General features: G+C 35.7%; 1 protein-coding gene across 9 annotated transcripts in view; it reads left to right on the top strand.

The window, feature by feature from the left end:
* Positions 1–12,122, top strand: part of MAP3K7 (mitogen-activated protein kinase kinase kinase 7) — an 89,214-nt gene that overhangs the window by 57,513 nt on the left and 19,579 nt on the right. For all 9 annotated transcript variants that reach the window (XR_006717411.1, XR_006717408.1, XR_006717413.1 and 6 more), the window contains one exon: positions 1,485–1,549. Coding sequence is in view for 2 of the 9 variants with exons in the window: in XM_045499047.1 (XP_045355003.1) it covers positions 1,485–1,549 (65 nt within the window). In the remaining 7 variants the exon portion in view is untranslated. The remainder of the gene's footprint in view (positions 1–1,484; positions 1,550–12,122) is intronic.

Below are 12,122 nucleotides of genomic sequence, written 5' to 3'. Positions count from 1 at the left end.
CAAGCCTGTCTCATCTAGGCTAATTTTAGAATGATTGTGTTGAATGAAATGTGCCTAAAATTGCTTATTACTCATGGTGGTGGGATCTTTTTGTCCCCGGGAAAAGGGGGTAGTTAAAAATTATCACAAAAGTATATTAGTGTGCCTGATTCAATAAAAGTGCTATTTTTTTGTTATTTTAATTCATATTCAAAAGTTGGAACTTGGAATAAAATGGAATTTGGAGTAAATTTGAGCTAAAATTATGCAAAGAATTCTAAAACATAGCTTAAAATGAAAAAAAAAAGTGATGATGTCCTTATAAATTTGAGTTGGCTGTAAACTTGAGTTTTTATGCTTACTGCATATATTACTGCATTAAACATTATTCTTTTGTAAGGTCCTTTTAGTTTACATGCAAAATAATAATGGAGTCGTATGGATTAAGATGCTAAATTATATTGCTGATTGGTTTAAAATAAGAAATTTAGGATTAGAGAAATATAAAATTATAAGAACAAATTCTGTCTGCTAATCAGGCCAGAACTGTTAGAGTGCATGTTCTGAGTGCTGCCTCCTCGCTAAGAAATTATATAATATAGCTTTCAGAGTCAAAAGAATTTTGAGTATTGTGTCAGCTGTTACAATATTTTGGTGTTTCCTTTTAGACAGCTGATCTCTCACCTTGGATATACCATATAAACAGCCCTATTCCCAAATAAAAGTGCTGAGTGAAGCTATTGCTTAATTCATTCTATTTTGCTAAAAACTTACATTTGTAGAATTTTTTCATAAGCTGATTTTTAGATTAAATTATTATTTGCATGGAAGTTCCTAAAGCAAGATTAACACAATAGCCCAATATACAACTTTCAACAAGCTGTATATTTGAGAATGGAATGAGAGTCATTGATTTTCAGTAGGAAATTAAGAGTTGTTCTCCACTAATAAATTGCTAGGTTCTGACAAAGACTAATGGGATTAAGTAAGTGTGAGTCTGTAATAAATTTAAGCCTAAGCATCTTTTTTGGCCTTGAATGAACAAGGTACTGCTGTTGGTTAAAGTCAGTCACATCATACAACCTGCTGGCTAGCTGTCTTGCTGTAGAAACTGTAACGTAAGACCCTTGAAATAGATGCCATCATCAGCCCTGGCCCACAAGCATTTATCTATTTAAATACATGACAGAAGATGGTGCAAGAGAGTTCAGCAGCTATTCGTGTGGTAGGAGTGGTTATTGTATTAGAACCTACTTTATTGTAGACCAGCAATTTTTGAGTTAAAACTCTACAGCTGTTTCTCTTCCTTTCCTTACATCATTCTCTTCTCTCTCTCTTTTTTTTTTTTTTTTTTAAGCAATAAACTCACTTAATTATTTTTCCCACAAACATTTTGTGTAGATCCAAGGAGCAACAAATTCCAACTTCCTACATAGCAGTAGCAACCTTGTTATCTGTTTGAATAGATCTCAGTATTCTGTTTTTTTTTTTTAATCTTTTAAAAGGCAACGGACAGCCAAGACGTAGGTCCATCCAAGACTTGACTGTTACTGGAACAGAACCTGGTCAGGTAAGACTTGACATTTGAATTCTCTGTCTTTGAAGGAGAATAATGGGCAGAAGTTAAGAATTAACTATAATATATATACAGTGCAAAAGTAATTTTATGAGTTCACCTAAAATTGTGGTAGAAAAGTTCATTGGCACTTGAATTTAAATACTTAGGAGAAAAAAGTATAGATGCCATTATTAGGTTAACTTGAAGGATAATTTATCAAACTAAGTTGATTAATTCAATAGTGCTCCATGTATATTATATGGTTTTTATATATGATTTAATAAGGAAGTATCAACTGTGTAATACAACACTTTGTCATTATCCCTGTCTCTAAAGTGAATCATAGTGACTCCTTTTTAGCAATAAGGTCAAAAAGATTTTTTTTACTAATTATTTTACTATAATTACTAATACTTACTAGTAAATATTTCCGCAACAAAATGTCACTCCTGTAGCATCACATAAGGCACTAACATACCTAGATGACTCTAACATCTTTCATTTTTGTAATATCCACTGGATTTTTATTTTTGTGAAATATGCTTAAGACTGTTTACTAAGCACATGGGTAAATTCTAGAAAGGCTTCTATCACACTTGCTAAGATTTTCTTCCATCTTACATTTCTGGATGCTCTTCTAAACTCCTCTTACCTTTTTATCACTTTCTTTCAAAATGATCCAGACAGTGCTATAATTTAAACCATTAGTGACTAGTACAGACTTTTAATCAACAAGTATATAAGTGGCAGCTCAGCCATTGTTTTTTCTGTTATTCAGATCAATAGACTTGACATATGTAATTTATATATTTTTAAAATGAATGAGAACTACGAGGTATTTGTTGATTTGTTTTCAGTTGTGTTCAAATAAATTTTATGAGTATGCCATATATCTGAAGTCATAAAAATATCACGTTATAGTCCATATTTATGTAAAATTACAGGATTATATATTATAAACAAAGTGATTTAACCTATGGTAAAATGTACTGGTACCTTTCATTCCAGAAAGGTGTTTTATTATTACTTCATTTTTTATAAATCTTTTAAATTTTAGAGAATCTTTGTAGTCATTAATAAAAATTTGAAAGCCCTTTATAGCCATCAACTTAACTAACACAAACCACTTGAGATATTTAAATGATAAAGATCCTTGATCTGGATCTTTATTTATATCTGGAAATATTTTTATTTCTCACAATGCCTATACACACACACATACATTAAACATATGTGTTAACTTATTATATATGATAGTAAGTGACCCTAAATCTGAAGGTATTGTAAATGAATACAGTCATCTTATTTTACTTTATTTTATTTTATCTTATTTTATTTTATTTTATTTTATTTTATGACTTTTTCTGTATATCTGCTTTTATGAAACTCCAGAACTTTTGGATGAAATTTCCCACTTTCTCCCCCTCAAATACGTCAAGTATTAATGAGGGCATTTAGTAACAGATAGTTCAGCCTCTGGTATTTGCTTTGATTCCTCAGAGGCTTGATGAGCTCAGCCTTTTAAACTCTGTTTACTATTGCCATTGATATTCCAGTTATGAGAAATTATAGCCAAGTGTTCTCCCTTCAACTGGGAATGAGAAGCCTGCTCTAAGGCAATTCAGGAGCATCTGCTCGTGCAAGTGCTTTTCTCTGTGCTCAACAGTAATGGCATTGGCTGTAATTCAGGACTGACCTCACCAACAGCAAGCCTTCCTTATTTCCTCTTAAGTTTTATATTTCTTGAGATTATGATTGTTACCCTTTTCATTTACAAGACCTTCAGTAGGAAAACCCTGGAACTGAGACACACTATGGTTGTTTGATAGTCATTTGCCTGAATTGTCACAGACCGCTATAGATTTCGAGTGAGGGGGAATTTGGGGTGGCAGTGCAACCTGTTCTAAGACAGATGATATGTAGCCATCGTACAGCCAGTTTTTAATATTGATCAACTCTTTCAAAATTTTTTAAGTGTTATAAACTTAAAATGTCAGTTTGGGATGAGGATGGCAAATAATAATCCTAATGATTAGAAAATCCTAAACATCTTCCCCTGAAATGTTTAATGGCAAATGACCATTAAATGTTTTTAATTACTCATGAAAATAACATTCATTATATGAAAAGAAAAGTATGCACAATCTGGATTTTCAGAATTGAAGGTATACTTTTTTTTAAAGTCTGGCTACACAGTGATAAAACATACATGGGAGGTTTTGGTTGGTTGGTTCGTTGGTTGGTTGTTGGTTGGTTGGTTTTAGCCATGGAAATTGATAAAGAACATGAAGAAAAGAATTTGCCCACCCCGTATAGTCATCAGAGGAAGAGAGAAAACTTATTAAATTAATAAAATTTAAGATTACATCTTATACAGAAAAGTAAAGTGAGTAGAGTTTATACTTTGGAGCTTGATTCAAGACTGACCTTAGAGCATCTGGGTGTCCCAGTCATCTGACTTCAGCTCAGGTTATGATCTCATGGTTTGTGAATTTGAGTCCTACATCAGGTGAGCTCAAGCCCTGCTTCGGGTAAGCCCTGCTTCAGGTAAGCACGAGCCCTGCATCGGATGAGCACCAGCCCCACTTCTCTCTTTCTCTCCCTCTCTCTCTCTCCCTCCCACTCTCCTCCCTCCCTCCCTCCCTTCCTCTCCCTCTCTCTTTTCTCTGTCTGCCCTTCGCTCATTTGTTCCCTCAAAAAAAACAAAAAAACAACAACTTAAAATCACTTAGACTTTACATCCGTAAATTAAAATTAAATTGGTTGTTTTCATACTGCCATTTCTCTTGAGTGGAACAGTGAATGAAGCAAGCTTCTGAATTAAAGGTAGTTGTGAGTATTTGTGTAAAATATTGCATCCTTACAACTTACTTTTAAATTAATTCAGGTTTGTATTAAATCAGGAAACTTATTAAGCACGTATAATGGATCTGGCATCTTAGATACTTTGAAAACATACTGAGAAGGAAAACAGCAGCCCCAGGATGTCTAGGGACTGATCTGACACTGAGGCCTCAAGTACTGCTATAGAATCTGGACATAATAATTTCTCAGAACACCAGTAGACAATGTTATGCTGAGACCATGATAAGATGAGGCAAAACAAGAACATATAATGTTGTCTCAGCACAGACAAAACCAAGGTCGCTGTGGCACACACAAAATACCAAACATTGCCTTCTAGCTGATGTGAGTGACTACTTTACCAGCTGCAGCTTTATCCTCACTCTAGTCTGCCTTCCCTGTAGAATTGCCTCTGCTTTCTGACAGTAGCCAATCTAGAGTGAACCCCTCCTTCCTTGGAGCCTGCCCCCAAATCTATAAGCTCTCTCTCAAACCCTCTCAGAGAGACCCACAGTCCCCCATAGTGAGCACTGTGCTTTATTGCAATGAATGTTAAGCCCATTGCATCCCACCATGGGTATGTTCCTGGTGGTCTTTGGCTAGGAAACATTGACAATCCTAAGAAGGCCCAGCCCCCTGATGTTTTTGGGCACATCAGACTTATGCCCAGATCAATTAGAGAACTATAGTAGTAACAGCCACCATTTATTTGCTGTGCACCAACTTTGTGCCAGTCAGGCCTTTATGTTATTTAAATCTTAACCCTGTAAATTTGGTACTTTTTATTTTCCTCATTTTGCAGATGAATAAACTGAGGGCTAGAGAAACATTCCTAAATGTCTTCCCTTGTACTGCCAATAATGGGTATAACCAAGTTATGAATCCAGATCGATTCCAGAACACACAAACTACGCTGCCTTCTGTCTTGCATGCAAAACTGCATGTATTGTGTGCTAAAGTAATCCTACATCTCTTCCATTTCAAGTGTTTTGACTTCCAGTAGTCTGCATCATGATTACTAATTTAAGTAGTTTTCAGTGATGATGAGTTTTAGCTTTACCATATTATTGAGCAAGGCTAATCCACCTTGATAATAAATTTCTACAGATGGCTGCACAAATTTATTTTTTATACATCTGGGTGAGCCTTTCTATGTTTTACTAAAATTAAATATTTTCATGTATGTCTGCGTGTCCTTTCTAGAGTTGTATCCAATATAGATCTGTTTTCAAGATGTCTCTTGGAGGGGGCAGCAGTCAGTAAAAATCACAACTGCAAGATGATGTGATTATGATTACTTAGAGAACTAGGCATGCTGTATTTTTATATGGACTTTAAAATCTACTTTTATTAGTCAGATATATACCTCAAGGCAAGCTCTTTAATTTTCCTGAGGTTTAGCAATCTTATGAACCAGCGGGGACCATAACACTCACCCCATGGGGTTCTTACAACATGCGAAAGTACCAGACACACTGTAGATGTTTAGTAATGTATACCCACCTCCCCATAGTATACTTCCCAGGGTACTTACCACTTCCTTGCTCTCACTGTAGTATATTTTTGTTTTGGTTTAGTTTTTTGGTTTTGGGGGCTTTTTTTTGCGGGGGGGGGGCACTTTTTTAATTCAAGTTAGTTAACCTACAATGTAGTCTTGGCTTCAGGAGTAGAACCCAGTGATTCATCTCTTACATCCCAAAAAGTGCCCTTCTTAATGGCCATCACCCATTTAACCCATCCCCCCACCAACCGCCCCTCCAGCAACCCTCAGTTTGTTCTCTGTGTTTAAGAGTCTCTTACGGTTTGCCTCCCTCACTGTTTTTATCTTATTGCACCTTCCCTTCCCCTGTGTTCATCTGTTGAGTTTCTCAGATTCCATACATGTCTCACTATAGTATATTACTATCCAGAAATAAAACAAAAATAGCACTAAGAAAGAAGTAAAATCCCATTGGCATTCAATTATTTCTATATCAAAGAGAAGCTTCTGTTAAGGATCATAGAAAGTATTTGCCTTAAAGACCTAATTTAATCACATATCAATTGTTATTTATTCAAGGGATATAATTTATTATACTACTTCTTTATCCTCAGTCTGCATCTCCGTCAGGATAATTTTCTGTTAAAGGTCTAAATCAGAGACTTACTTAATAGTTTTAAATAATTACTGGTTCAGGGGCACCTGGGTGGCTCAGTTGGTTGAACGTCTGACTTTGGCTCAGGTCATGATCTTGCTTGGTTTGTGAGTTTGAGCTCCACATCAGGCTCTGTGCTGACAACTCAGAGCCTGGAGCCTCCTTCAGATTCTGTGTCTCCCTCTCTCTCTGCCCCTCCCATGCTCATGCTCTCTCTCTGTCTCTCAATAATAAATAAATGTTTAAAAAATTTTTAAATAATTCCTGGTTCATAGTACACCTTTCTCTTGGAGAATTTACAGACCAAAAGACCATATAAGAATAATAAAATTCTAAAATTTCCTTAATGGATTTCCTTATAGTGAAGCTAGAATTAGACTGAGCCTATACCTTCAGATTAGAAAGAATGTTATCAGTATTACCTGTCATGTATGGATTTAATTGAATTATCTGTGACTGCTATAATGGAGGAAGTACCCTTGTAAAACCACATCACCAACTTGATACCCATTTCTTTTTAATGTTTATATTATTCAGATGTTACTTCAGCAAAATTATTATATAAATCACTATTTAATGTCTGTGTTTTGTGTTTGTATAATCTTAGCAAGTAAGAAAATTTCTGAGGGTTTTAAATAGCTTTTAAATTTCAGTCTAAATAGTATCTCTGGCCATAAATTCTTTTTTTTTTAATTTTTTTTTTTCAACGTGTTTTTTTTTTTTTTTTTTTGGGACAGAGAGAGACAGAGCATGAACGGGGGAGGGGCAGAGAGAGAGGGAGACACAGAATCGGAAACAGGCTCCAGGCTCTGAGCCATCAGCCCAGAGCCTGACGCGGGGCTCGAACTCACGGACCGCGAGATCGTGACCTGGCTGAAGTCGGACACTTAACCGACTATGCCACCCACGCGCCCCTGGCCATAAATTCTTATAAAAATATTTTCCCAGTCGTTCAGGTGAGACATAAAAAGCAAAGCTTTATTTTTGTCTGTAAAATAATTCCCAATTCCTTTTTATAAATATAGCGATAAAGTTCTGGCCAAAGTCCAATTCTGTTTCATATCCACTGATGGTAATTTGCCCTCTGGTTTAATTTTGGGTTAGTATTCTTTTGCTGCCTTAAATTGCACTGTGGCATTTCTGAACTCCCGTAACCACTTTCATATCCAATCCTGTGGTAAGTCAAGTTTTTCTATCTCGCTTAAACTTTATAGTTTGTATAAGAATAAAGTAATTGTAAATATCCTGAAGGAAGGAGGAACCCAAATGAGTTTTAATAGTTTGAGACCATATATAATCGTAAGAATTTCACCAGTGATTTTTTTAATAGCTACTATAAAATAAGACTATACCTTAGTTTGCAAGCAGTAACATAACTTTAATCTATAAAATCGTTTGATTTTTTTCATTGTCAAATATTACCTGATCCTCTTACTTATATCTTGTATTTTTCAGGTGTTCAAAAAATACAGTTATGGCTTGTTTTTAAATATTTCTTTCGTTTTTTAATATGAACATTTTAGCATATTGTTATTCTTTGAGATACCAATTTCTTGAAATAGGAAGGCTTACTTAGTTAATTTAAGGATATAAATTTACTTCATGTCTTTTTGTAGTTTTAAGGAAAGACTAGTTTTGAAACTTGACTTAAGAATATTAGTCTTATTTCTTAGTTTTTATAGCCATAGGAAATCTCAAGTAGAACAAATGATTATGCACCTGGGGTGCTAAATGTTCTTGGAAAGTAGAGAGTGAAAAATAAATGAGTAGCAAAGGATTCTCCTGGGAAAGATTTAAACTTAAGGAATACGGTACTATAATTTGTACTAGGTCCAGATAGGAATATGTGTTTTAACATGACAAATGGTCGGTGGCTTTTTTAAAAAAATTTTTTTAATGTTTATTTTTGAGACAGAGAGACAGAGCATGAACAGGGGAGGGTCAGAGAGAGAGGGAGACACAGAAGCCGAAGCAGGCTCCAGGCTCTGAGCTGTCAGCACAGAGCCCGACACAGGGCTCGAACTCAACAGACCATGAGATCATTACCTGAGCCGAAGTCAGAAGCTCAACTGAGCCACCCAGGTGCCCTGCTTTTTTTTTTTTTTTTTAATACAAATTCATTCTTATGTTTTGTAAGCCCAAGTCTTACTTATACTATATCTTGTTTAATTTCTCATAACTTATATTGAGTCTCACGTGTCCACAAGCACTTGTATTTATTTCTCCTCTTAAAATGTTAAAGTAAGAATATTAGCACAAAATTAGATTGACTCTGAAACCCCCGTCTGCCAGCATTTTGAAGAAAAATTGTTCTTGGTTTATAATAGAAATTATAACTATGGTCAAATCATTTTTTCCTTAAGTCATCAAAACTTTCTTTTAGTCAGAGAAGGTTTAAAGAACTCGTGAGTAATGTCATAGAGTCTGTACTTGTTTTACCAAGGGTAACAACTTCCTAAGAGGAAGAGTTACATATTTCATCACTGGTTCTCTTTGGTGTGTGTTCTAATTCTCCTGAGTACAAAAGGTAAACGAGTCTAAACACCCATCTTGTATCTGAGTGCTAACAGTTTGTGTTATCATTTTATTCAGTGAGTATTTATTATGTAGTTACTGTATATTCAGCAATATCCTAAATCCTGGGGAGTACAAAATAAAAGTATACATGATTTCTCCCCTTAGGATATTATAATGCTTTTGAGGAATAGCAACCTTTGAGGGTAATATAAACTATTTCCAGCTCAAGTTTAAGTTTATGTAGTAGCAGACTCTAAATACAGCCAAACTTCAAAGGAGAAAAATGTCTTTGTGATAGGAATTAGTCACTAAATATGTTTTATAGAAAGAACTGTGATTTTGATCTTGAGAGGGAATTGTTAGGTGCTGCAAGTGCACTCATATATTCCTATCTTGTGATACAACCTAATTGTCATTCATTTAGTGAGCATTTTTATCGTGTCAAGAACCCCTTCAGGTACTTTATTTCATTTGATTTTTTACAAACTGATGAAGTGGGTAATACTGTCCTCATTTTACTGTTGAGTCTTAGAGGTTAAATAAGTTAACCTAAAGCCACAGTGCTAATGAATGGCAAGCTAAAGACTCCAGTTCTGGGTTGTATTGTCTCCAGTGCCTGACTTCTTAAACTGTTACTACTACTTCTCATCCACACTTGACAAATGAGCTTAAGGGCTGAGTTACTCAAATTTACACAGCGATCAATGGCAGAACTGGGATTTAAGCCCAGGTCTGCAAAATATATTTAGACTAAATCATGTGAGTTTGCTGATATTTTGATGTTTAAAAATGTCAGTTTTGGAGCTCCTGGGTGGCTCAGTCAGTTAAGCGTCCAACTTCAGCTCAGGTCATGGTCTTGTAGTTTGTGAGTTCAAGCCCCGCATCAGGCTATCTGCTGTTAGCACAGACCCTGCTTTGGGTTCTGTCCCCCTCTCTCTGTGCCCCTCCCCTGCTTGTGTGCGCTTGCTCGCTTGCGCTCTCTCTCTCTCAAAAATAAACATTTTTTTAAAAAAGTCAGTTTCATGGGGCGCCTGGGTGGCGCAGTCGGTTGAGCGTCCGACTTCAGCCAGGTCACGATCTCGCGGTCCGTGAGTTCGAGCCCCGCGTCAGGCTCTGGGCTGATGGCTCGGAGCCTGGAGCCTGTTTCCGATTCTGTGTCTCCCTCTCTCTCTGACCCTCCCCCGTTCATGCTCTGTCTCTCTCTGTCCCAAAAATAAACGTTGAAAAAAAAAAAATTAAAAAAATAAATAAATAAATAAATAAATAAATAAGTCAGTTTCATATAGTTCAGTTTTCATACTTGGTCTTTGCACTAGACCATATAATCCTTGGATGAATATGGAGTCAAGATTAAAAACAGGGAGAGAAAGAGGGGCATAAGGAATTGTCAGAGTAGAGATCATCTGGATAAGGTAAAACCTGCCAATGGAGGGTCAGGAATGCCAGGGTGAAAATTTCAGAATTATTCCATAACAACCAGTAAATGAACATTTTGTACTTTACACACTGCTAGAATAAAGCAGTCTTCAAACACAGGGTCTGGCTTTGTGCTCAAAGAACCAAGAATATAACAAGAATGAGCATTTAATGTGGAAGGGACTCTGAGGTGAGCCTTACAGAATGGAGAGGAATTAGCAAGGAGGAGAGAACAGAATGAGTATTGTTATACACAGGGCACCTTTGTAAGTGTGGCATGCATAAACTAAGGTTTTGGAAAAGACTGGTCTGATAATTGAGTTGAAAATTGTTTATGGTATAGAAAAGCTTTTTGGAATTTCAGTAGGTACCCAAGATGAGAGTAACATTCCACCAGTCATTTCTTCAATTATTTTATGATTTATTTCCGAACTTGTTATAAAAGTGCCTTTTATTTTTAGTACCCTCAATTCATTGTGAGTTGTCAAAACTTAAAATAACAGAACGTTAGCAGTGAATGATACACTAAAAGTCATCACATTTTAACCCAGCCCCAACCCCTCTGTAGATAAAGGAGGCTTCTTGAAATAAACTAAATCAGACATTGTACTATAATTAGAATTCACATTGCTAATTTCTACTCAGGGGTACTTTCCACTGCTGTATTGCCCCTCGTTTTACTTAATGCAGTCTTTGAGTGTTTTACTTTTTTCTTTTTTTTTTTTTTCTAATGTTCATTCATTTCTTGAGAGAGACAGAGACAGAGTGTGAGCAGGGGTGGGACAGAGAGAGAGAGGGAGACACAGAATCCAAAGCAGACTCCAGGCTCTGAGCTGCCAGCACAGAGTCCAATGTGGGGCTCGAACTTACAAACCGTGAGATCGTGACCTGAGCTGAAGTCAGATGCCCAACCAACTGAGCCACCCAGGCAGCCCTTTGAGTGTTTTTCTGTGTTTACATATTGAAATTGGACATAAGGTTCTTCATGAATGTATGTGCTTTTTATGTTTTACTTTGTATATGTATAACTCCATATTCTTTTTTGTGTCTTCTGTAGGGTATTCACTAACACTTCAAGAAAAACAGGTGCTTTTAAAAAAAAGATTCTTATAAAATCCATTTTAGTTCATATGTCCTTTGAGAGTTTTTAATATGTGAAATAACAATACATAGATAAGAATATATGAATATGTAAGTTGCGAAAGCTGATAATAAAATGGACACTCATGAATCCACCACACAGCTTAGGAAATGGAACATGATCTATGCCTAGGAGTCTTTTCTTTGTATTCCTTGCCTGTGGCCTCCCTGTCATCCACCAGCCTACAGTACCATTTTCTCTCAGACCACGTTTGTAGACTTTTTATAAATATCTCCGGTTAAGAAATTATCTTCTCTTAAATGGAATTTAAGCTTGTTAAATGTAGTTTCATAGATGACTGTTAAATTTTGTCAAATGCCTTTTTATATATCTATTGAGAATTTTCTCCTTTAATCTGTTAATATAATGAATCAGATTAATAGAATTCCTATCATCAAGTGGCCTTTGCATTTGTGGGATACCCTCAATTTTTCAAATTATTTTTATTGTCTTTACATTGCCAAATTTCATTTGCTAGTATAATTTTTAGGACTTTTAACTTTGCACATATTTTCATCAGTGAGGTTAGCTA

This window comes from Leopardus geoffroyi, chromosome B2 (assembly GCF_018350155.1).
Source record: "Leopardus geoffroyi isolate Oge1 chromosome B2, O.geoffroyi_Oge1_pat1.0, whole genome shotgun sequence".
NCBI lineage: Eukaryota > Metazoa > Chordata > Mammalia > Carnivora > Felidae > Leopardus > Leopardus geoffroyi.
Note: the sequence above shows the minus strand (reverse complement) of the source record. Positions and strands in the feature narration are given on the sequence as shown.